The 26227-nt window shown below is 37.6% G+C and overlaps 1 protein-coding gene across 2 annotated transcripts in view; it reads right to left on the bottom strand.

The window, feature by feature from the left end:
• LOC103703778 (protein RST1) overlaps nucleotides 1-26227 on the bottom strand; it is a 52754-nt gene that overhangs the window by 12347 nt on the left and 14180 nt on the right. For both annotated transcript variants that reach the window (XM_039127019.1, XM_039127020.1), the window contains 13 exons: nucleotides 22789-22966; nucleotides 22464-22651; nucleotides 18057-18157; nucleotides 14343-14418; nucleotides 12101-12232; nucleotides 11941-12022; nucleotides 7405-7477; nucleotides 5454-5622; nucleotides 5132-5262; nucleotides 4948-5039; nucleotides 4557-4645; nucleotides 4236-4451; nucleotides 2574-2651 (listed from right to left, as the gene is read on the bottom strand). In XM_039127019.1, coding sequence (XP_038982947.1) covers nucleotides 2574-2651; nucleotides 4236-4451; nucleotides 4557-4645; nucleotides 4948-5039; nucleotides 5132-5262; nucleotides 5454-5622; nucleotides 7405-7477; nucleotides 11941-12022; nucleotides 12101-12232; nucleotides 14343-14418; nucleotides 18057-18157; nucleotides 22464-22651; nucleotides 22789-22966 — 1605 coding nt within the window. The remainder of the gene's footprint in view (nucleotides 1-2573; nucleotides 2652-4235; nucleotides 4452-4556; nucleotides 4646-4947; nucleotides 5040-5131; nucleotides 5263-5453; nucleotides 5623-7404; nucleotides 7478-11940; nucleotides 12023-12100; nucleotides 12233-14342; nucleotides 14419-18056; nucleotides 18158-22463; nucleotides 22652-22788; nucleotides 22967-26227) is intronic.

Here is a 26227-nt window from a genome sequence, read left to right as displayed (position 1 = left end):
TCAGCAAAAAACTGAGCCATATTGGGAGGGTCATACATGTTGAAGTCCAATAACCATAAGTCAAACCAAAACTCTCTTTTCACATATGCAAGAATGCATAACTAAGGATCTGTTAGGCATCACTTCCAATATTCAGTTTTCAATTTTCAAAAAAACCAAAACCACCTTCTCTTGTTTTGAAGACTGAACCCAAAACTTGTTTGGTAATACTCAAGTTGTGGCGGCAGTGGTGGTCGGCCGGCTAGCGAGCAGTAACGGTGGCTGGTGGAGGTGCTAAACAATGGTGGCGATAAGTGGCCGACAGGCGGTGGCATAGGGCCAATGAGGGGGGTGGCAGCGGCAACGGTGTTGGTTATGGATGGTTTTTGTTAAAAAAAAACCATGAAAGCTACTCCTAAGAACTTTCACATATTTCAGAAATCAAACTGCAAAATGCTAATCAAGAAGTTTCCAGCCTTGATTTCCTTGATTTCAATATTCTCATAAACAAAAACCAAAAATTGAAAACTGACAGTGATTCCAAAAAGGCCCTAAATAAGAGAAGGCTTATTTGTTTGATGATGCAATACGTGAACTTCTGGAATACTTTATGCAGTGACATTCAAAGATTGAAGCATCACATGCCAATGGCATGCTGGCTTGGCACTAGCATAGAACCATAGCATGCCATTCCATGCCCATGCCACATGCCAGTAAGGCACTAGCTTTGTACGTTTTTTATGTCATGTCATACAGTGCCAACCAGCACTAAATCCATGTTGACATTACTCCTGATATTCTAAATATTGTAGTGTTTTATAATGTTATTGTCAAAAAGAAATGACAATGATTTCAGATAGTAATGCTTGGCCATTATATTTCATTACAATTCAAATGAGCATATATCTAAGTATCTAACTAGCTTACTGGGTGAAATCAGTTTCATGAGCATTAGAGTCAAATTAAAACAAATGAATTATACTATAAAGCCAAGTGGGGAATATAAGAATATATCTTTTTAAAAATCTTTTTGATGCCATTCATTGCTGTTAGAATACCATTGACTTGGGTTGCTAGGACAAATTTCTCAAGGAACATCAACATAGCAAGGCCTAGATAATATGCATTATTTGTTCCAAAATAACAAAACATGAAACATCTCTCTCTACCTCTCTTTCTCTCTCTCTTCTCATAGATAACTTTTCTAGACATGAAGCAATTATTGGTTACAAAAGAAGAATTACATCTCGTGTCATGGATGATCTCAAAAAGGCTTAGAAGCATATGATTTGCAAACAAGTTAAAGCAAGAAATCAATGGTTCCTTGTTCCATGAGGATCTCCCAAAACAAGGTTCAGTGAGAGTGTAGAAGGTAACTTGGGTCTTACCAAGGTTAAGGGAAATTTGAATGCCTACAGGTGAAATTGAACAAAAAGGATAGCATGTGAAGGACAATAAAACTCAAAGAACTTATACCCAAAAATATAAATGATCTATGTCATACAGTATTAATATATGATTTTTATTAGATATCATTTGGTTTGTTTTGAAAAAGCTAAAAAGGAATAGTGGAAATGTCTTTAGTGTATGATTGCTTCATACTTCATAGGTCCTAAATGACAAGAGTTTGCGGTTTAGAAGATGCTTATGACACAGCTAGCCTATCAAGATGTAATTTTCTGGGATTAGGTTTTATGAAATCTTTTATCTTTAAAGTTAGGATTTAAATAAGATTTATAGCCATTATTATTGAAATGGTTTCACTGAATAAGGTTATAAGCAATTTTGTGGAGCTTTAAATAACTGTTATTTAAAATTTGAATGTTCAATGGGACATTGCATTTTTTTTGCTACTGTAGATCTCTTCCCTTTGCCCTCTTATTTCTTTCATCTCCCATAAAGTCTCTATCATCCTTTTGGGAAACAGTCCTCAGAGATTCATTTCTTCTGACAGTCATCTAAACGTGAAGGTATTATTTGTTACTTTTCATTCTCTTGTTGGTTGGATTAAAGATCACTGGAAATCACGGCTCCTTATTTTTCTCCCACACGGACAAATTTTCAAGTTATATCAGATTATAGAAATTAAAATAAGGCTGCGACTGGGCTGCTCAAAATGGTCCCCAAGATTCAAAAAAATGTGAAAGATCTGATCTAACAGAGAACTAAAGGCAGCTCATTTAATGTTATCTGGTCAACCAGAATAAGTACTAAACATAGCACCTGCCACCTAGCACATGATGTTGAAAGGTCATTCTGAGTAGCATACATTATCGCACTAGGAGCCATATAAAGAAGTCAAATGAGTTCTTTACTCCAATGCAGTGGCATTTAAGAATAACATCAACATAAACCAAATCGCCTATTGTTAGCAAAAATTATGCCACGTTGGGAGTCTGTAAGTGATACAAAATGGTATTGGAAGCTATAATATTCCACATTATGAGGGCAATTTAGTTTGGCGTTGCTTGTATGACTTTGCTTGTGGATTTAATAATCAAGCAGATTAAATTTTCTACTAGCACTTCCATTATGGAAAATATGAAACTGATCAGTAAGGCATACCAATATACCATAATGAGATCTCATCTTACCATGCATAGTGCACCAATAGCAAAGGCTATGTTTACTGCAACTCGAGGAACAGAATCTGCGGCAACTTTACACATTGTCTACACAGGAATAAATGTATAATTAGCATGCAGAAACTTCTATGAGATACTCAGAAATCTGTACAATACCTAAAACTAGAAAAGCCAAGCAATTTACTCAACCTGAAACAAGGCTAAGCATAATAGTATACAAGATAAACCAGAAATACTAGCAATAAATTTCACAGCAGGAACACGAGATCTGCTTGGGAAAATTATGTCATAATAGCAACATGCCCTTAAAAAAAATTATGTCACTAGTTTGGAGACATCAATTCAAGCACTAGCAAGCATAAACTCAAGCTTGAGTTGTAACTTCTGGAATAAAGCACAAGCAAAGGGAGTGATACTACTTAATTTGAAATTCAATTTAATTGTACATACTCACCACTATAGGCCTCTTTCTAGAGCTTTGTGAAGCATGAACAAGAGATTTCTAGTCTCTGGAACTAGTTCTGTATTACAGAATTCTAAATTGTTTTTTTGGCTAAATACGGCAAATTGTTAATTGTGTTATTGTGAAGAAACAACGTTGAGCCTTCATATTGCCAATAAAAGCTGCTGAACTCTCAAACCAAGAAAACAATAGCCACAATTGTCAATTTATGACATGAAATGCTAAGCTACGAGATGAGATCAGCAAAAAGTCATATTTTCTGCACTTCTTGACCAAAACCAACCTAAGGCACCTAGCATGGAGGGTTCCTCATCACCCCTGTACTATAGTCCTAAAAGCCTGTTAGTCCAGATTCATACACATTGAGCTTATTTCCCCCAATTATGTCCCCCATCGATCTGGGCTTACACAACCCAAGAGCCCAAAACTCTCTACATACGTATGCTACAAAAGTAAGTCCTATAACACCATGTACACCACATACACAAGCTCAGAAGACATTCATGTTTATGGTATACCCCAGATTGGCAGATCCATCTTGAACTCACATGACAGCTACATGAAGTAGAATACTTCATGTGAATAAACTGCAAGTTTCACATGGGACAAGGTTTTGGATTTGCCATTGGCCTCTCTCAAAAAGTCTCACCATTGACTAATTGGCATAAAAGTTTACATAAAGGTTTCAAATCCAGTGTAGCTGATATCACAGAAAAGTGATTCCCTGTTATCTCAGTCTTAACAAATCCATGTTAACATCTTTCCTCAGGCATACATCAGATATTAAGTACATCAGATCCTTCAAAAACCATGTCCTAGAGATACCTCAGCATAGTTTCTCTGACAAAAAAGTAGAATTCTCCAAAACAACGATTGCAATCATAAAATAAGAGGTGAAAGACGATAATGAAAAAAAAGTTCAAGGTAAGTATGCAATATCAGTTGTAGGCTTGTAGCATTATCTTTTTTGAAATAAAACATTGTTTTCACAGTTCTTTCCTATAATCACTCTAAGGTAAGTTGTTTGGTTCTGGTAATCAAGCTATACTCAAGTTGGTATAATATAATATATCAATGCCCTAGATTCCTATAAAGTGCATTTATTTAATCTGGAGAGAAGGCCTAAAGTTACACTGCAGCACCATACAAAACGATGAAGTGATAACAGACAAGATATGCAGCAGTCATAAAAAAGTGAAGGAGTGAACCTTGAAGATATCGCTGGCAGCCCTTGAACTTTTATCCAATCCATCAGAAGAACCTTTAGCATCAGTATGAATAGCCACTGCCCCCATCCAATGGTGAATGAAAGGTTTCCACGATTGCAGTGCAAGAAGTGCAAACAATATATTTCTCGATGTATGAAGGGACTCAGCTATTTCCAACAGTGTCTTTTCATAAACAGAATGTAGTTTGCGAAAATCCTATAGGTAAACCACATTTACAGGAAAAAAATCAATAGTGTAATTTTCAATTCTTAAAGAACTAAAAGCATCATCAACCACTAGGCAGTAGTATAGAAGCCTCACCTTTGATGTCCCATTGCCAATGGGATCCTTAGAAGTGAAAACAAGAGATAGCAGAGCTGCACCAGGTAACTCAACATGTTTTTGTTCCCCTGCATAAAAACATTAGAACCAGGTTCTTAAATCAACTTTCTGGCTTCAAAACAGTTGTAACAGATACTAATATGTAACAAACATAAAAGTCGAGAATGATAAAAGCAATAAACATTCACAAAACGTAAGATTTGCACCAAGAGACTTTATTCAGATCAACAAAATGAAAATTTCAAAGAACGCCAAAATGACCCGAACCGGCAGTTCAGCCCATACCAAACTGAACCGACGCCGACCCAGATATGCGGCATGCTACTAAAAGGCCATTTGTCTAAAATTAACAACCAGTATTTCTTGATACCTGGAGAAAACATAGCCAGAGGAAAGGCATCCAATAATTTTTCAACCTTGTGCACCATGACTCTTTTCTCCTTATGAAATCTACGTCGAGTTCTGGAGTCAATATACAAATCTTATTAAGTGCACATCAATCATTTTTCAAATAATAAGAAGATATATGTTAAATTAATAAAAATGATGTTGACATGTGTTCAAATTTGATAATCTTGACTTGGAATTCCTCCTTGGCCTTGAGTACTTCCACATTATCTTCAGAAACGAGACACTGAAAATTTCTTCTCTTAAAATCAGAAATCTTGTCCTGAATTTGTGCAACCTGAGATTTTTTAATTTACGTGAAGAAATGAGAGATGAGCCATTTCAGCTACAAAGAAAGAATACAAATATTTTAAGAAATCAACCAGTTAAAAAGATCAAAATGTACCAAAAAAGAAAATTTTACTCTAGGAAATAAAAGGCATATGTGGGAGGAGTGAGTCATTGAGCCACAATGGACAATAGCCTCACCTCATAATGGGACAAGGACTTAAAGGCAGCAACCCGTGCTTTCACCCATAAAGATTCCAAAATACAGCTCCTAGATGTTCCAACTTCCCACAAAATCTGCACAACAGTTTTTGCAGCTTCAGGGTAAGCTTCTGCATCCATCGCACCCCATCTTAACAAGGTGCACAAGCTGCACAATGGTTTGGGAGAACAAAAAAAAATGAACAACGGCACAAATGTGAAGCTAAGATTAACTTAAATAACAAAGCAATGAATGCTTTAGGTAATCCTTTAATAGTATGAGCTATTGACAACTCCAAACTCCCCAAGAAGTTCCGTGATGATATGTGAAAGGGTGTGCGTTAATGTGGTCATAGAGAAGGAAAAAAGGGCAAAAAGGAATCATGGACCCAAGCCCATAAAAATGAAACAAAGCAAGTTAGTTTACCAACATTTAATTATGCTATTTTTGGTGGTGAAGCATTTTTTTCAGTATGCTTTTATTATTGTCGGGCCTCTAGTTATTTCACCAATTATTTATTCAACTATTTTCCATTGCCACTAAACTAAGCATCATTGGTTTTTCCATATTCATTTCTGACTGCCACGTGCTAAAGAGATTATTTCGACGATAATTTCCTTTCAGTCAAAAATGTTTGCTTGCAAGAAATATACATGAGTGGTCAAAGAATGGTCTGTGACCAGGTATAAGCCCAGGCCACACAAATAGAATAGTCATTGTATAGCCCAAGGGGCATTTTGATCTCCTGGAACAACATGGTTATTTTAATTCGTACCGCTTTTTCTCCCTTCTGTTTATCTACTTTCTTCATTCTTCGCTTTTTCTTCTTTATTTCAGATCAACTGCAGTCTGCACCTTCAGGATTTTCTCATTTGTTGCAATCAACTCACATGTTTGCATGATTTAAGGCACTTAAATTTAAAAAAGATGACACGTAGGAGATACTAACTTTGCACCTATATGATGGCTATTGGTCTTTTTTTTAAATAACAAACAGATACCATTAAGAAATTAATTGTTATGTTCAAGTCATCAAATAAAACAAATACACAAAATGACAGTGAGCTCTCTAAATCATAGTATGATTATTGGCTAGTCATTTAGGCTCAATATTCCCAAAAAAAAAAAACCATCAATATTATTTAAAATGTAATGTTGGCGAATAAAGGCTACATAATTTAATTATTAGACAACGATAGAATAAGCCAATTGGAGCATGCACAGCAAGAGCCACAAATGGCCTCTATTTCAGGTTCAAATTATAAAAAGGTGTTTGACTAAACAATTAAGGATTGGAAGAGCGAATTTTTAAGGCATTTGGGTATTCCTGCTGGAAATCAGGCCTATTGGCCTGGCCAGCCCGCAAGTCTCCTAAAGGCCAACCAAGACTTAGCCTAAATCCCAGTCCATGGGCCTGTTGATCTGCAAGAAGGAAAAAAAGACCCATGAAGATCTTTTTTTTTTCCTCCCACAGGATTGGAGTTGGGAGGGTGTTGGGTTGATATGGGCCCTATCCACATGGGCTTCCCAATCCACGAATCTAGCAAGAAATCCAACCCAATCTTGCTGGATTTCCCAAACAAGACCTAAAGGGAAATACATTAGGGTTGTCTTGTAGTTGACGAGAAAAAAGTCAAAATGAAACCATGTAGATGACACAAGAAACTGACAAAATTCCAAAGTAATGGCATAGTTCTTGTAACAATTTATTTGCTTAAATTCGAATTTTTTGGTGCAAAAATGAAATGGATGTTGATGATCAAGAAAGATGCATGCAAAATGTCATCATATAGGCATCTTGCTTATGAGCAATCTTGTTGAACCATGTCGTGTGCTTTGTAAAAGGTAGCAAAAGAATAGATCAAGGGAAATTGAGTTAAAGAATTATAGAATACTTGAGCCACTCAATCCCCTCCAAAGAAAAGGATAACATACTGGAGGTCTACTTACCCATGCGCAACAATAGGATCAACAGAATGATCAAGCATATGCTTCGAAATAACATTCCAGGCTGTGTAAAAATCTGCTAAGAAGATAGATTTCATGAGTGGAAAACATTACTTGCATGACCACATATGTGACAATCCACTGATAAGGGAAACAGTAGTGGACTTAGATAAAGTTTTTCTGAAAAAATTGAGCAATGGAAGCAGTTCACAAATACAATTATTAACATAAAGCATGTCTGACACAATCAGTATAAAACCCAATTGGTCCTGCTAGGAAGTCATTTAAGTAATAATAGCTAGAAAAATATAATAAAAAGCACTCATGTTTCCTGTCATGACACCTTTTCATCTTAATTGAGATCCATAAGAAGCAAGCACATAAGAGATTACTCATGTAACAAGGAAAATTAGCAAGCGTCGGATCCGAGTAAATGGAAGCACTTTATCTAAGACTGCTAATTTATTAGGTGGTATTCTAATCTGTCTCAATTTTCACTAGAATACCCCTTTTAGTAGATATTAGATAGCAAACACATGCAGCAGAAAGACATCCATACAGAATTATTTTAAGTTAAATTTCTACAAAATATACATTTGACAGGAATTCATAGAACATATCTTTCAGATACCTAAGTAGAGCTAGTGACACTTCCTAGAGAAGCAAACCATGATGTCTGCAAGCACCTAAACTCATCCCTTTTATTGACTGTCTTCACTTCCATTGTTAGTCATTAAATGCGAAAGTTGTTAACTAGAAACTTTGGAATGTGAAACGTTAGCCTCCCCAAATATAGGTTGTTGAAGATTGACTTGATGAAATCATGTTTCGATTATGGCATAGTGTTCTTCGGTTGATATGTGACGGGTTTTGAATTGTTAGGCCCTGGTGTAATGGTTTTGCACCCAACTAGCGCAAGCCAACATTTTGAAGTGGTGAATCACAGACTACAAAACTCACCAGAAAATCAAGCCTTCCACTAGCGTCAACCATATATACGGCATGAAAAAGAGGGGTTCAGACTGAATTAAATACAGAATTAGAAGCATCTCTCTTTCCTTATCCCCCCACCCCCACCCCTTACCCAGGTCCAGATTTTTGAGGATGCACCATCCAAGAATCAAAACCAAAACCTCCAATTGCCAAGCAGAGGGGTGTGACCACCAGGATAGTCTTGGTTCATCCTATTCTATTCATATTACTGTAACAGCCATTATGGCTCTACTTCACAGGCTTGGGTAACGATCTAACCATTATGGCTTCTTTAGATCAATCCTTGATGATTTGATACAAATTGCACTACAATTACCCAGATCCAATTTTTTAAGGATTCACTACCCAAGAATCAAACCAAAACCTTCGATTGTAAGTAGAGGGGTCTGACCATCGAGACAAGTCCTAGTTCATCCTTTTGTATTCATATTACTGTAACAGCCTCTATGGCTCTACTTCGCAGGCTTGGGTAATCATTACACCACTAAGGTTTCTTTGAACATAGCTCATAAAGCATCTTGTTTAGTGGTCAAGATCAATCCTTCATAATTTGAGTCAAAATGACACAAGACATGCATCGAAATTGATTATCAATTTTAAGTGTTTGTTCTGATCTTCTAGTCTATTAACAAAGATCAGGAGCATTTCTAACATAGGAATAGATTACAAATGTTCTTCAGATCTATCTTTTGGGTAAAGAATAGCCAACACGGGTGTGCATGTTTCCAACAAATTTTCGCCAAAGAGCTTATTTGAGGGTTTCTGATTAGTTCCATGACAAAGTTGCGAAAAAGTCAGAGAAATATCTTCATACTTATGCATGATATTGTGCGTTCTCTTCTTATAGGTATCTCCACATTAGTTATTCACACTAACAGACTAGCCTTAATCTATTCTACATCTCATCTACTGAATGTTCATTTTTCCTACTTAGACTATTCTGCCTTGACGACCTTTATAGCCTATGGATTGTGAACCTATTTTTCCATTAGGCCGATACAACATTTTCTTTAGTTGTCAATATGATAGTGGAACTCTAAAGAACTCTTGATATCGTTCGCTTCCCAAAATTCTCAAGATATTTAATGCTTATTCCTTCTGTGATCAGTTCCTCAAAGCAATCCTTCGTGATAAAATCAATGTCATCATCAACCATTTCTATCCATAATTGATATGGTCATATCGTTTTTGGCTAAAAATATATGAATTTTAATGAAGAGGCCTGAGTTCCACAATCTAATGGCATACTAGCATACTAAATCCTGGCTATTAACCAAGGTTTTAAATAATGTGGAACAGGATTGTCCTGATTTTTCCATGGAACAAGATCCCCCGCATATCGACACGGAAGATGGTTGATGTCTCATCTCCTCCTGGTCTATTTTCCAACTCTTCTCGTCCCGACACTCGGGACAATAGGATGTCCTGCCATCCAACTGGTACTTAAAGTGAAACATTGTTTGCTTCATCCAAGGTATTCCGAACCGGTACCGGTAGGCGTACTGGTGGCCTATCAAACTGATTCATCATTCTTGGTACCATTTCGGTATCGGGGCCGTACTGAGAGCCCCAGTCGGAGCTGGAGAAGACGAGGTGAAAAAGAGAGTGAGCAGGGGAGGGAGGGAGAAAGAGAGGCCTCTGTCGCCCGCAGAGGGCCGCAGGGAGCCGGCAAAGGCCACAGGGGGCCGGCAGAGCCTGCAACCCCTTGTTTCTTTCCAAACAGGGAACGTGGCCATAGAAAAAAAACTCCAAATTTTTCGTTTGCCGACTTCACTTAAAAAACTCCAAATTTTTTTCCGCGGCCCCATCTCATGTTTCTTTCGAAACAGGGGATGCGGTCGCGGCTTCAGCCTCTGCCACCCCCCCCAGTGGCCTCCCCCCGCCCCCCACAACCCTCCACGGGCAGCGAAGGCTTCTCCTCCCTCCCTCCCCCGCTCGCACTCTCCTCTCTTCTTCTTCCCCGGTTCCGGCTGAGTTCTCTCGATACGAGCCCTGTATCATTTTTTATTGCGGAACCGGTTTGGTACAGACTAAACCAGCTAGTACGGGTTGATTCAGCATATGGCTCCATCTATCTAGCTTTAGCTTTCCTACCTAACCATATTTAACAGCCTTTATGTCAACATAGTTTTCTAGAACAAATATAGTTAGCCTTAAAAAATAAATAAATAAATAGTATCTGTGAGAGCGCTTGTGTGTAGCCTCTATATCAAATTAGTTTTCTAGAAGGAATAAAGTTGGCCTTAAAATAAATGAATAAATGAGTGTGATAGTGTTTTTGAGTGTGTGTCTGAAATGAATACTATTGGCCTTAAAAAATAATAAATAAATACTATTTGTTTTTGTGTTTGTGTGTATTTAGTAGCCTCTATGTCAAATTAGTTTTCTAGAACAAATATTGTTGGCCTTAAAATAAATAGCTAAACATATAAATAAATACCAGACGTGTGTGTTGTGAATCCTCAACAAGAGTCTAGAAATATCTTGGATGTGAATTTTCACCTCTCTTTTTTTTTCTGAATCTTGACCAAAACCATAATTATGTGTTCTTCTAATTGCTCTATATAGACAAGACTTATTTGGCAAATATATCCTATCTACAATCATGGGGTTCACATTTTCCAGATTTCGTTAGATCATCAACCTTGTTAATTGTTGTTGCTCGTCTACCCCATTTAGGTGTTCACATAGTTGTCTCCAAGTTCTTTTGAAAGAAAATTTTTCTATTTTCTATACACGACTTCAAATTATTACTTGAAGTTTGAAATATCACTACTAGAAGCACCTATTTTTAATATTAGCTCATCATTTTCAAAGAGAAGACCCAACACACTAAAATATTTATCTCATAACAAGAACTAGTTTGATTTTATTTTTAGATGAATTAAACCATTTAATCAAGATGAAAAGAACCACTTCCCAGAAGAGAAAGATATTAAGAATTTTTCAGATGGGCAAACACAAACATGGATGACTTGTCAATATTTATGATGGTTGATAGAAACATGTCGCCATGATGCAAAGATGTGGCAGATGCTATAGTGAATATAGGATAGGGGACTAAGCAGGGATGAATGGGTGAGGATAAGGTAGCATTATGTGTTAACATTTTGGTCTAGGCATACTGAATGGATGCTCCAAATTCCCTAAATATATCGAAATATATAAAATTCAACTCTAGGATTTTGAGCCAACCCGCACCCACGGGACTCACTGAATCTTGGCCAGGCAACTGTGAGTGCTGAGTCTGTATTCAAATTAGATATTGAATTTGGGGCACAAATAAGTCCCCAAACCCATTGTCATTTGTCTAAGGCCTGGCCAGAAGCTCTGCCGGATCAAGCCCATTAGCAGCCTTAGATAAAAAGGACTGGTGAACCCTAATTAAACAACTGACATTGTATAAGAGTATACTTGTACAGCACAGTAATAATATGATGACTCTAAAATACAAAACATTACTAACTGAGGAAAAAAAAAGAAGCTAAATTGCTGGTCTTTAAACAAGATGGTTGTAAAGTTGTCATACAAGCAAAGAAGTATTACCAACTACATCTTCCTTGCAAAGATGGGCAAGGCTTTCAAGACCAAGAGCTTGTACAATCGGATCTCTGCTCTCGATACATGACTGTTAATATAGAAGAATATAGATAAAGTTTCTAAAGTGTAGCCAAACAAGCATGGAAAGAGTTTTAAGGATTCATACCGACACAGATAGTATAAGGTCAACACCCCTATCAGGATTGTGCCTGCAAACATCGCGTATTGAAGCAGCAACACTAATACAAATTTCTCTCTCAGAGGTAAAAAAAGAAAATGCTTCAGGATCCAAGACTCCCTATTTGAGAGGGGGAGGGGTACCATTAGCAAAGAACTGGACGCCACAAAAAAGTCAAGCAGGTATTTTCTATCTAATGAAAAGTAATAATAGATATCTGTGACAAAAAAATTCACCAATTTAGTGGTTAACATAAAGGCATTATTAGTATATCATAGAGAAAAGCTGATGAAAAGCTTGCGTGAGTGGGCATGAAAAATTCAACCCCTTCAGTCTACAACTAAAGGATAAATGCATAAGTCTGTCATCTCTTTTCAGCTTCTCACACTCTACAATCAGGTATAAACTATCATGCCAATATATTGGCATGGATCTAAATATTTTATGTAGTTAAAACAAATTGCACAACTTTTCAATTGAATTATTAGATGTGCATAAAAGCGAAAATATCTTAACCAACTCATGATGTACAAAACAAAGGGTGAAGAATTTGAGAAAATATAATGATGCAAACTAATGCTCATTCACAAGTAGCCATATAGACTGTTCTTAGTCAAAGATGGTCCACATTGAACAATAATTTGTTTATATAGAGAGCATACGGATGATTTCTTTCTGTGAGTCTAGTTAAGTGGCATACTACAAAACTAAGGAATATGAATATGACAGATGAGTCATAGTAGTTATAAGCAGTCATCATATTGAACAGAAGTAAGACATCTAAACCAATAACAGCATGTAAATTAACGATACAAGCAGCAGAAGTGTTGAACCCAAGAAAAAAAGTTGTAGGAAGAGGCTATTGAACTTCTTCTAACATGAAAGATGCAAGGGGATTGGTTGGATGAACTTGGCCTGCTACATCTCATTCTATGTTGATGTTCGCAGTATCGCAAGAAAGAAAAGTGAAAGTTCCATGAATTTAAATCCCAGTACCTGGCCCCATCTCAGTTTGCTCTTGGGATGGTATGGTACCAGGATGGGATAGTACTATTTGAACAGACCAAAACAGTCAACAATGACCAGAATAAAAAAAAAAAAAGCACCCCGATCTTTATCGATCCATCTAACAGAATGGTCAGGACATTTCAAAAAACCGGCGTCCAGCACCTGTATCGGTCTTGTTTTCTTGTCAGAACAGTATGGACTGAGGATACCATCCTGTTCTAGTGGGACTTCAATCTTTAATTACTAGCATCTAATCAGGAAGGAAGAAACACAGTCTTAACTCATTAGATGAAGTTTTATTAGCAAAATACCAGTGCCAAACATTAAGAATGTTAATCTATGTGGCTGTACCCACATGCTTGTACACTCAAAAGCTATGATATAGCCAAAACAGAAACAATTCTCATCTGGCGACAAGGATACTAGTGCCTCCCACGGCAAACTCTCAAAATCCAGATGCAGCAACATGGAGGTTATACAATAAGAATGTGCACATACACATATAGTTGATAAGGATAGTCAAATAGTGACATGAATACACATGCCCACAGAATCATTGTTCACAAGTATTTGTAGTTCTCTACATTTACTTTCATGAATTCTGTCAACAAAAGCAAGTAATTACTTAATGACATCAGTCATAGATCAAAGTGGACAGTGACCAGGATAGGGCTTCACTTACAATGAATGAAATAATATTTTCAGCTTTGAGTCTCCTAAAAAAATTACAGATTATGGAGCAAATAAAGCTAGAACAAATCAGTCAGCAGATAAACTTCGTTTTTGTACTTGTCACATGTACCTGGGAAGGCCATGCTTGCTGCCAAACCCACGTCCTAATACTTACGCAGTTACACCCCCTCATCAACCAGCACTTGTTATTAGCATAACTTTGATTATTCTGGTAAGTTTTGTAGTTTTTTTCAAATATTTACAATCTTGTGATATATAATATGCAGCCACAATACGAATAAGCTTTTGCTATTGAGTTGTATTTAACAATAAGTAACATGTAAGAATCTTTTGAGCCCTAGATCTTAAATCTGTCCTTGCTACCATACCAAATTTGCACCCAAATCTCCAGGCAATTAAATATGGCTCCTTGCATCTGGCAATTTTACAAGTATACCCATGCAGATGATGCTTAGTTGATAACAAATTATAAGAGATCAGAGATGCCCATAATGTCAACTAAGATGATGAAAAGAAGTAATTTTCTTACTTGCAAAGTTCCAAAGGCCCGATCTGTAACAATCCATGTCTTACAAAGCAAACGGATAGCTGTAGCATATAACACTCTGAAAAAGCAATATTAGAAAATTAATAAAATCCACCAACAACAACAACAACCGTAATCATAGAAATAATAAGTAAAAAACAATAATGCCTACAAAAATTGCAACAAAACTGAAAATCATGTCACAAATCATGCAACTCTTGACAATGCCTTCTAACAAGATACGCCATCTCGATACCAGGGCCCCAAACTGGTACAACCCTGTTACTGTGTCGGTATGCCTGGTATAGGGGCCAATTCGGCATACCGAGTATCGATACGCTCCCAGTGCCGCATACCAGTAATGAACTAGTACAATATGGTATGCCTCATACCATCCGTTTCGTTTCGGTATGGTATGGCATACCTCGCCTTGTACTATACAAGTGGATTCAAGTCCCAAACCTCTAAGCTGCAAATATAATTCTCAAATATCAACTAAGCGACGGGCAACAACCCACGGTTGATCATACACTAATCAATGAGAAAATGGTTGATTTATAAGATAACAAAAAAAGCTGTCCTAGTGTACAAGGCTCCTACCACGGCAATAATTCAAGAGAATCACCGGACTCGATGTAGACCATTTTGGCCACTACAAGTATTCAGGAGGATCACCAAATTCAATGTGGATTACTTAGGCCACTAAGAGTATCCCAAGAGATCACCAAACTCGACGTGGAACACTTTGTCCACTACAAGTATTCAGGAGAATCACCAGACTCGATGTGAAACACTTTGGCCACTATGAGTATTTAGGAGGATCACCGACTCGATATGGACCACTTTGGCCACTACGGATATTCAGGAGGATCACCAGACTCGATGTAGATCACTTTAGCCACTACAAGTATTCAAGAGGATCACTAGACTCGATGTGGAATATTTTGACCACCACGAGCAGAGTTGGATAAAACTCAAGAGCGAGATCTGCCACATCAGAAAGCCGAGTCGCAGACTAAACTTTTAAAAGTTATAATTTGGTCATACGATGCCCGATTGAGATGATCTTTTTTTTGAAATTTGGTATCTTTTTGAGATCTACAACTAGAATTAAATCGGGCCGAAAATCTATCGCTTAAATCTCGAAACAGGCCAGTCAAACCGAAAGTTCTCTTTTCGGATAAGACTTTGACCGGGCGTGGCTCTATATCCGAGAAGAATCGGACAGAGTGACAAAGTAGAGTTGATGTAGAAGTCGAGATTTATCTCTTTGAAATTTTTAGCTTGTTCTAGAAGATTTCTACAAGATGTGTATTTAGAAAAAATAGTCCTACTAGGATTAGAAAGAGAAATCCGACCCAAATTATTTTGGGACAGACCTCACATAATAAATAGAGGCTATGTACCTTCTTTTTATTAATCATTAATGGAAAAAAAGGGGTCTTAAGCCGTACTTTCGAGATTCCTTCTTTTAATTCTTTTGAGCGATCCGAATTGAGTGGGTTAAAGAAAATCTTTCTTCTTCCCGATTGGATCAAGTTGGTATCAAAGCTTCAGTCCTCTACATCTGTGGGAGCCTTAGTGCATGGTCCAGATGCACAAGCGATACAAGCAGTAAGGAGAAGGATTATCCGTGCTTAAAGTACATTGAAGGATAAAAGCGAATATGATTGCTAGTTCTACCTCGATGGATGATGAGATGATGAAACGTCTCACATAACTAGAAAAGAAGACAGCCCATCTCACCGAGATCGTGTCTTGATTGGCGACGCCTTCAACACGAGCACCAACAACACTATCTTCGAGCAAAACAAGTAGTTCAGTCGCAAAGCAGGAAAGTAAGTATTTTTCCATCTTCATTTCTAATTTAGCATGAGCTAAATCCCCTAAACAAGAAGAGCTCTAATCCAAGAGGAACATCGAACTTGATGTGGACTATTTTGGCCATTACGAATATTCAAGAGAATCACCAAACTCGATGTGGATCAATTTGGCTACTACAAGTATTCAAATAGATCACCAGACTCAATGTGGAATACTTTGGCCACTATGAGTATTCAGAAAGATCACCAGACTTGATGTAGGTCATTTTGCCTACTGCGAATATTCAAAAGGATCACCAGACTCGATATGGATCAATTTAGCCACTACAAGTATTCAGGAGGATCACTAGACTCGATGTAAAATACTTTGGCCGCTATGAGCAGGGCTGGATAGAGTTCAGAAGTGAGATCCGCCACATCGAAAAGCCGAGTCGCAGACCAAACTTTCGAAGGCTATAATTTAGTCATACGATTCCTGATTAAGATGATCTTTTTAAAAAAATTAGGTATCTTTTCGAGATCTACAACTAAAAGTCAAATCAAGCTGAAATTCCATCATTTAGGTCCCAAAATGGGTCAGTTAAACCGAAAGTTTTCTTTTCGGATAAAACTTTAACCGAGCGTAACACTTTATCCGAGAATAATCAGGCAGAGCGACAGAAAACGGAGTTGATATAGAAGTTAAGATCTACCTCCTAGAAATTTTTAGCTTTTTCTAGATGATTTCTACTATATATGTCTAATTAGAAAAAAGTCTTACTAGAATTAGGAAGCAAAATCCGGCCCAAATTGTGTTAAGACGGACCTCACATTATAAATAGAGTTTATGTATCTCATTTTTATTAATCATTTATGGAAGAAAAGGGGACTTAAGCCCTACTCCCGAAATTCCTCCATCTTCTTCTTCTTTTTTGAGAGAGATTCGAGTTGAGTGGGTTGAAGGAATCTTCCTTCTTCTCAATCGGATCATGCAAGGTTTGGGAAGAATCAGACATATGCACCCTTACCCCTTAATGTAGAGAGCCTGTAAGTAAAAAAAATGACAGCCAGCAAGGCGGTTTATAACATAGCCACACACATTGCACTTGAAATATTGAATCAAGATATGTACCCACTTATGAATGCACTTGAAATATTGAATTCTTGACTATTTCAAGTCAGCTCTTTGAATCCTTCTTCATTATTAATTGCTATCATAGGTCATGTCCTACTACTTCAAACTTCAAATTTTCTTTTTTTTTTAACAACTCTCATTCATGCTGTCATGCTCTCTCGATGAATCATTGAAACAAAAACTAGTATTTTTCAAAGCCACCTTGGACAACAATTGTACATGTGGATGTTAACTTAATTATCTATAACTTTATCAACTAGTGCAGCACCTATGCACCATGAATGTACTAATTTCTTATTTTATCATCAACTAGTGCAGCCTTCCCTATTTTACAACACATCACATAAGCATTATTATCTTTCATCATCAACCTTAAAGATATATCGGTTTATCATCCAACGTTTTTAGCTACATAGTGTGATTTATTGTTGATATCAATCGGTCATCTCTTAAACGCATTCAACAATCACCTAAAACACAAAAGTGAAAACCATGTCATTTCATTCAGCATACCCCCTTTAAGGCACCAAGGAACGGAACCATTAAGGTGAGAAAAATGGATCAATGAGATTCATGAGCATGGCATACAACATAGGGCAAAAACAATTCAGCAAGCAAATTAAGCTCATATATCACCAACTTATCTCAAGATGCATTATTCAAAAAGTAACAAAGAAACCAAGGGATAACAGTCAGAATTAACCATCAAAACAGTTCATGCATGAGTTATCTGTATATGACAACGTAACACAATCAAAAAGAAATCAGAAGATAGCATACGGTTTTGCATCTCTGTGAAGCATTGGCAAAATAGTCTGCATAATGATTGGTACCATGATAGAATGCAAAGCGAGTGATGGAAGCATTTCCAACAGTTTGAGCTGCAAGCAAATGTCAAAAAAAATGGAGCATAAGTAAAAATTTGATATATGAGATAATGTTCAATCATGCCTTAAGTTTAAAAAGAATAAGCATTATTAATGTGTTTAGATGCAAAGGAGAACAACAAGATTGGACAGAGAATGAAAAGAAAATTAGAAACTCTTATTGTTTGGTCACCATGAGTGTGTGAGAGAGAGATGTGTGTGTGTGTGTGTGTGAGAGAGAGAGAGAGAGGTTGAATGTTGCTCCCTTCAATTTGGTGATTGACAATAGTAATGTAGTGAGGAAAAAGGCCATTGTACAGTGCTGACAGTCAATGATGGCAAATAGTGATTGCACCCATGTTGGTGGACACCGATGGTTAAAATTGCTTAGCTAATTTGATTGTCAAGCTTGCTATAAGAACTCAAGGACTTTGAATGAAAGCACTTTTTGGATGCTCATGCAAAGTGAGACATATTAAACTGGATACCACAGAAAAAAATCATTAAAAAGTAACTCACATAAATGCATACATGCAGGCATATATGTACAATTATATACTTGCAAACATCACAAAGATACCTGCTTGAGAGAAAATAATATGTATATAAATAATTGCATGTTCCAACCCCAAATAGTTGGGAAAACGCCAGTGTAAACAAAGTCTATAATTAGTAGTTCTGTATTTTTATATTTCCATATTTGATGAATCGTTCACATAAACAGATAACAAAACAAATGGAAAGCAAAAAAATTGGAACTTGAAAAATGAAAATGCAAAACAGAAGATTAACAATATACTAAAATATATCAAACAGAAAATGCAAAAACAGAACTATTAAAAAAAAACTAAGCAACTGAAAAATAATATTTAAGACAAAAAATGCATAAATGTGCAGATATTGCTACATGAAAAATAAAATCACTAATATTAGAATTTAGAACAAAAATAAAGTGATTTCTAGAAAATAAACTGAAACAAAAGTAATATTTGCTAATAAAAATACAGATACGAAATAGAAATAAAATAAACAAAAATATGATACAGAAAATTTAAAAAACAATAATAAAATTTTATAAAATACAGAATAGATAATGTACTGATATAAAATGAGCAGAAAATACAAATTAGAAATTAAATAAAAACTTTAAAAAATGAATATAGAATGAAAGGGTCAAAGGGGGAACACAAATGAGATGGGAGTCAGATCGGGACACAGGTAACCTTGGTCTTAGTGTTGTCTAGTTCTCTAGTTGGATGGGGACTACAATTGACTGAGTAAAACTTACTAGACTTGTCCTAGTTTGGCTTGGCCGACCAGAGGATTTTGATGACTTGTAATCCTCCTTACCTCTTAACTAAAAGAAGAGTAGAGAAAATGGGATTAAGCATTAAGTTGGATCTTATCTCCCATATCCAAGCAACTATCTTAACCCATGAGACAAATTGCTAAGTTATTACATTATCATGATAAAATATACTTGTAACTAGGGGTGGAAATTGGGCAGGTCAAATGAACCCAATCCAAGCCCAACCTAAAATTGGTCAGGCTTGGATGGGTTTAGGCATAGCTCGGGTTGGGTTTGGATTGAAAATCGCAACAAGAATGAAATTCATCTTGAGTTCAGGCTGAGATATCAGCCAACCCAACCCAACCTGAACCCATATAAATAAATATATAGAAAAAATTACTTAGACACCCTCTCAATTTAGAATTAGTTTCACTTAGTACTCCTCAAGTTTAAAAGTTTCAAAATAATCCCTGAAGTTAGTTAAATGGTTCAACATGGTCCCGAGCCGACTCGGCATCCAACATCATTAAAATGTCATCATAAAAGACAATTTTACCCTCGCCAAAATGGCTTATTTATCAAAATGCCCTTTCTTCTCCTCTTCTTATCCCTCCTAACTCCCACCACCTACTCTTCGAACACCACCTCCTCTCTAAACCCCGGCATCATCCTTATCCCTCCTCTCTATCTAACCTAATCCCACTCGAGCCCCATCCACTCCGACCACCTCTCCTCTTCCAATACGTCCTCCTCCTCTCTAAATCTTGTCCCCATCTTCACCCCTCCTCTACCTAGCCCGACCCAAGCCCCACCACCTCCGCCTCTTCCACCACGTTCTCCTCTTTTCTAAACCCTGCCACCGTCCTCAACCCTCCTCTCCATCCCTCTTCTCCATCTTCTAGTCTCGAGCCCCACCCACTCCCACCACCTCCTCTTCCAACACCTCCTACATCTCATCAAGGTTGGCGGAACCATCTCGAACCAGATGGTTCTGACCGTCCCGAGCCGTACCGGTGTCTCACCGGTACGGTTCCGGCAACGAAAACGAAACTCGTTGCCGATGCCGGAGAAGGAATGAGAGAGCTAGCAGGGGAGGGAGGGCAGGGCGGGATGCCGGCGGAGGCTGCAGGGAGCGAGGCTGCGCCCGCTGCCCCTATTTCGAACGAAATAGAGTTTAACTGCGGCCTTAAAAAAATTTGCATTTTTTAAGTAAAGTCGGCCTCCGAATTGTTTTAAAAAATTCACTTAAAAAACGTGAATTTTTTTAAGGCCGCAGTCGGACCCTGTTTCGTTCGAAACAAGGGCAACGGTCGTGGCCTCGCTCCCCGCAGATGAGGTCAGCCTCTGCCGGCACTCCACTGGCACCCGTCACCCTCCTCCGACCCTCCCTCGCTCGCTCTCTCTTTCTCTTTTTCTCTTTGTACGATCCCTCTCTCGATACAGGCCCGACACGGCCCATACCGAGTCGTCCCGCCGAAGAACCGGTACGGTGTCTGGTACTGATTCCTCCGACCTTGTATCTCACTAAACCCTACCACCATCGGCATGCCTCCTCTCCATCTAACATGGTCCTGAGCCTTACCCACTCCCGCCGCCACGTTTTCCAACATCTCCTCTCTAAACCCCACCATGGTCCTCATCCATCCTCTCCATCCCTTCTCTCCATCATTCTTCTCCATCTAACTCACTCCTCATAAAAGTATTTCAGTCCTAAAAGTCTCATGTGATCATCACATAATCAAATCCTATGAGGTCCAAGAAAGCAAAAATGGACGGCAGGACCGCATTAAACCATATAACTAACTTCAGAGACCACTTTGAAACTTTTTAAACTCAAGAATAACTAAATAAAACTAGCCATAAGTTAAAGGGGTATCTAAGTAATTTTCCCAAATATATAATATACATTTATTAAATGTCTCCATTTTTCAATATTTCACTAGTGTTCGTTTAACTATCAAAAATTAGGATCAACATTATACTCACACATTATCATCCTTGGTTCATTTTGTTTTACTTTTAGAAATCATCCATGTAGCATGGGAGCACTTGTAGGTGATTTGGCTAAATTGATCCAACCAGCCCAACCCAACCACGCCAACCTAGTTTCGAGCCCAAGTACAAAAAATTAAGGTCACATTGGGTTTGGGTTCGGAAGCTCAAGTTAAAGGTTGGCTTAGGTTGGGTTTTTGGCAGAGGTCTCAAGGTCTCAAGTTGAGCCTGGGCTGACCTCCAACTCAACCCAACCCACTCAATTTCCACCACTACTTAATATAAACTTATAATTTCTTTAATTATTTTAATTTTTAATATATACACGATCCAACTAATTGACCTGATAGCTGACCGATGACCTAGTGACCCAACCCTTGGCAAGGGGAGGTAGAACTCATGCAAATACTGAGAGAACCTGAGTAGTAAAGAAGAAGGCTAAGAAATAGACTTTTGATATTTACAGAAATCTCATTATAAATATAAAATTTCTAGTAAGGTCTCCTGAAAAATCTGAATTTGGCCAATCGAATCTGTTTCAAATTTTAAAACTTCTAAAATCAGTATTATGTACAGATATCCATAAATGCTAGAACACACATACACGACATAGATAGCAAGGTTTAAAAAACTTACCAAGATGTTACCTAACTACCTAAGGGAGTGACCAAAAGCTAAAACTGCACCATGTGGTGGTCTAGGTGAGGATCGCCTCGACATTTTAACTTTTGAAGCTTGTCAACTTCCCAAGTAGTCAACCAAGAACAAAAGTGACAGCTTCAAGTCTTCAACAACAATGGCCCATATACAAAGTTGGATCCTAAGTTCTTTCCTTATCCTTTTTTTTAATCTTTTTCACACAATCACCCTCCTAGGAGGACAAAATGAGAAAATATCCCCTAATTATTTCCTTTATATTTTTTCCCATCAATTTGCTTCTAACAAATTGTTAATTGATTTCTTTTTACATTGATTTCTTCCTTTAGTTCAATTCTCTGCAACCAGAAATAGCATGTAAGTACAATTTTGGCAACTTACTAATATATTTGGTGAGTCACTCCCACTACTGCAGAGAATTTTGTTGTAGAAGAGAATGCTTAGCAACAATGGCATTCCCAATTTAGGGTCCATTTTACCAACAGCAGCCAAAGAATCAACAGCAGAGGCGTGATGTTTCGGATGCATAACTAAAGTGGTTGTTATGGAGCCCAGTAACCATGATATTCCTACAAAGGGCAAAAAATGGCATTATGGGGAAAGGAAAACAAATAACATTGGCACTTTCTAGACTAGAATAATGGGAGAAGCAAAAACCAGACGGACAGGTCCAGAATATGCCGAGGCAATGTAAGTGGCATGAAACCTGCTAGAGGATTTTCTGGTGGTTGGGCAGGCAATGCCATCTTCTGCTTTTCAAGAGTTGATAAGTACTTCTTTAGATGAGATGTCCAACATTTTGTTTCCTCATATATCTCGCTGACAGCAGATGCATCATTTCCAGTATTTCGTATGAAAAAGGAATGTTGATTAGAAGATTGCTCCTGAAAACACAAAAGGAAATTTTTTAGTGGAAGGCTTTTATAGTTTCAAATTCAATACTTCAGAACTGATCATATCACAGTACCAGCAAAGCATTTCACAAGGCAAGGATCAATGCAATGACCTGAACTACAAAAGCATCCTCGTTGCCAAACTTCAATTAAAGTTTGATGCCTTTTTCACAGGCTAAAAATTAGTTAATTCAATACCAAACTTCCTAAACAGCAGCCTTTCTTTAACCAAAGAAACTACATTTGTACACAAGATGCTATCAACCATTGATAGAAAGTTAGCAAAAATGTAATTAAACAATAAGAAAAATTAGTTTAAAAGATGTTGTCATGCTGACAGTTTTTAATAAGGGATCATACATCTCAGAAGGTTTAACAGCAATAAAGGATGATTAGAAGAGTGGATGACACAAACAAAAAGAAAAAACATGTATAAGTTAGGGATTATCCAGGGGAGAGATAAATAATGACATGAATCTGATTGTAAAACTTGACTACAGAAGCTGTTCGAAAGGGACGTACTGAAATAATTGGCTTCAACATTAATTTTTAAAAGCTATAAGTTTTTATGAGATCCTGGCATACCCAATATATTGAAATAGGGTGGAAAGTGGTTGGCAAGAAAGGTGAGTTATACAGATCTATTGAGCACAATTTTACCAAAGGTGAGTTATACAGATCTATTGAGCACAGTTTCACGGCAAGAAAATAAAAAACATGGCAAAAAAAGTCATTCCAAGTATCACATGGGACAAGAGCTGCACAGATGAACGGCATAGATCACATTCACAAAGTACCTCTCAAAGGTCATGGTCTCTAACTGGCCCTTTTTCCTAACATATTCGGACAACAGTTTTTTGTCCACCAAATTCCAAGCTTTGTGAAGATTCTTCAAAGTGTACATGAGATTTCAAATCCTCCAATATAGCTGACTGTCAAGCGCTTTCCTAATGAATAGCAAGGTAGAATCACATTCCAATAAGCACTAAAAGTCTCCAAAGATTTTCCTAGCTCACAGAAGATAAATGATTTTGATTGATTTACTCCTTCATGACACATCATGGACACCAGAACAAAAACCAAATTTTCTGATAGCAATTTTTGGTCTGTCAGATCCCTGCAGCTTGTTAAGTGAGTTAACATGAAATAGTTGGACCTATTGACACTTATGAGAAATTCATCCACGAACTCTAACAATTTTAGAACAAAGAAACTAGGTAATGATTGAAAGTCTGTTGATGGACAAGGTATTAGAGATAAACTACACTACCTTGTATTGAAAACTTTATATTGGATTAGTTAACATCCAATATGCAATGCAACTGAACCTCAGGCACTAACAACTTGTACTTGGAAGAGAGAACAAGTATGAGAAAAGGAGGTACAATAATTTCAAGTATAGAGAATATCGTATGATCCCCATGGTAAACTTATTTCTTATAGGAGTTAGCTAAAGTGATATCAGAGATAGTGGAGGCTTGCGAGAAAATAAGTATAGAACTCCCCTATACCAGTCCATCACAAGTTATTTAAACTCAAGTTGATTTTGGGAAGCTGGTACAGATAATGGAGGGTGGAGGCAAGCCCACAGTCAAACAGTTCACAGTTGAGATGATTTCATGAAAGCTGCCAAGTTCCTAGATTAACTTGGTTGGCTACAAAAAGAGCACAAAATATGCTGAGATGGAGGAGCAGATGAACCACATAAAGTAGAAGAAAGCACCAACCATGGCTTCAATGTAGAGCACATGGCAGATAATTGTTTGAAAACCACATCTCAAGGACAAGAAGCAGCAACAGTGTGGGACCGAAGGGGCAACATGTCAACATGAAAGAACATGATATCCAGTACAAAGTAAGCTCTTCCAGTTGTGTAAAAGTGAAACTGGCAAAAGATGAAGTGCTATGCCACTATCTTATATGCTACTAGAATACCATTATAGCCCAGGCGTAATTTACAAATATCCCCACCATGGTATGTTGAACCGATCGGAACCGGTCCGTTCAGCCCGTATCGAACCGGTGCCAACAGGCACCGGTCCAGTACGGCGTATAATTTCGGTTTCGACCCCTTCCAGGTCAGAACCGAATGGTTCCGTATGTGTACCGGTGCGAACCAGATCGATTCGCACTGTACAAGCCGGTACCGGTGCGAACCAGACCGGTTCCACCGGCCCAAGCGTGAGCGCCCCGCGCGCGGGGAAGAGCATCCACACGGGCACAGGGCCCCACGCCCCGCGGTTTCCCTCACTGGGAACCGCGCCCGCACACGAGACAGCTTGCCCGCGCAGGGCAGCGTGCCCACACGCTACCCAGCGTGGGATATTTAATGCGGACGCGCGCGCGTCCGCACGGTTTTTTTCGCCGGTACAGTACCATTTCAGTTCGGTATTGTACCGATACAATACCGGTACCGACGCCCCCTCGGCCTTTTTTCTTTGCATAATTTATCTCAATATAAAATACTCATCCTGCCATTCTTAAAAAATAATAATTGGGTTAATAGCTAAAAGAAATGGATTCTTGATCACAACAAGCCTAAACGTGTGGAAACATATTAAGACTCCTTTAGGATTAGAATTATATAATTATATAGACTAATGATCAGGTAAAAAATGTCTCCAACATACATGATGAGCTGAAAGTGAGGATAATTATTAAGGTTATAAAACAACAACGTTCTATAAAGGAAAGCTACAATACATCTAATTTCGTAGCAGAAGTTGAGAATCAGTACCCAAGCACATGGTTGCATGCAAACATCCATCCACCATACGTACATACATACACAATAAATGTATATGTGTATGTATGTATATACATATATATACACATGTATGCATATGTATATATGTATCTGAAGAGAGAGAGAGAGAGAGAGACAGAATCAAAGAATAGTTTACAAGATACTTCTAAAAGAATGTTTTAAATAAGATCATACCACAAGAGAAATTTTATTAGATAAAAGATCATCATACATAAATACAAAGATAAAATGGCTCTAAAATTCATATTGCTACTAAATGACTAATTTTTTGCTTCCTTATATTTACAGGGTTGGAACACAAAATATAAATGAAGTGGCAACTCATCACCTTAAACCAGTTGCCATTTATATGGATACTTACAAAAGGAAGAGTATTGGTAACCAACCGAGGACTGGCATGTATTAAGACAAAAAATCAAATGATGGAATATGATACATGGGCAACTTAATGAATTCTACAATATAAGCTACCCGATCAGTACTAC

Source organism: Phoenix dactylifera, chromosome 6, assembly GCF_009389715.1.
Source record: "Phoenix dactylifera cultivar Barhee BC4 chromosome 6, palm_55x_up_171113_PBpolish2nd_filt_p, whole genome shotgun sequence".
Classification (NCBI taxonomy): domain Eukaryota; kingdom Viridiplantae; phylum Streptophyta; class Magnoliopsida; order Arecales; family Arecaceae; genus Phoenix; species Phoenix dactylifera.
Note: the sequence above shows the minus strand (reverse complement) of the source record. Positions and strands in the feature narration are given on the sequence as shown.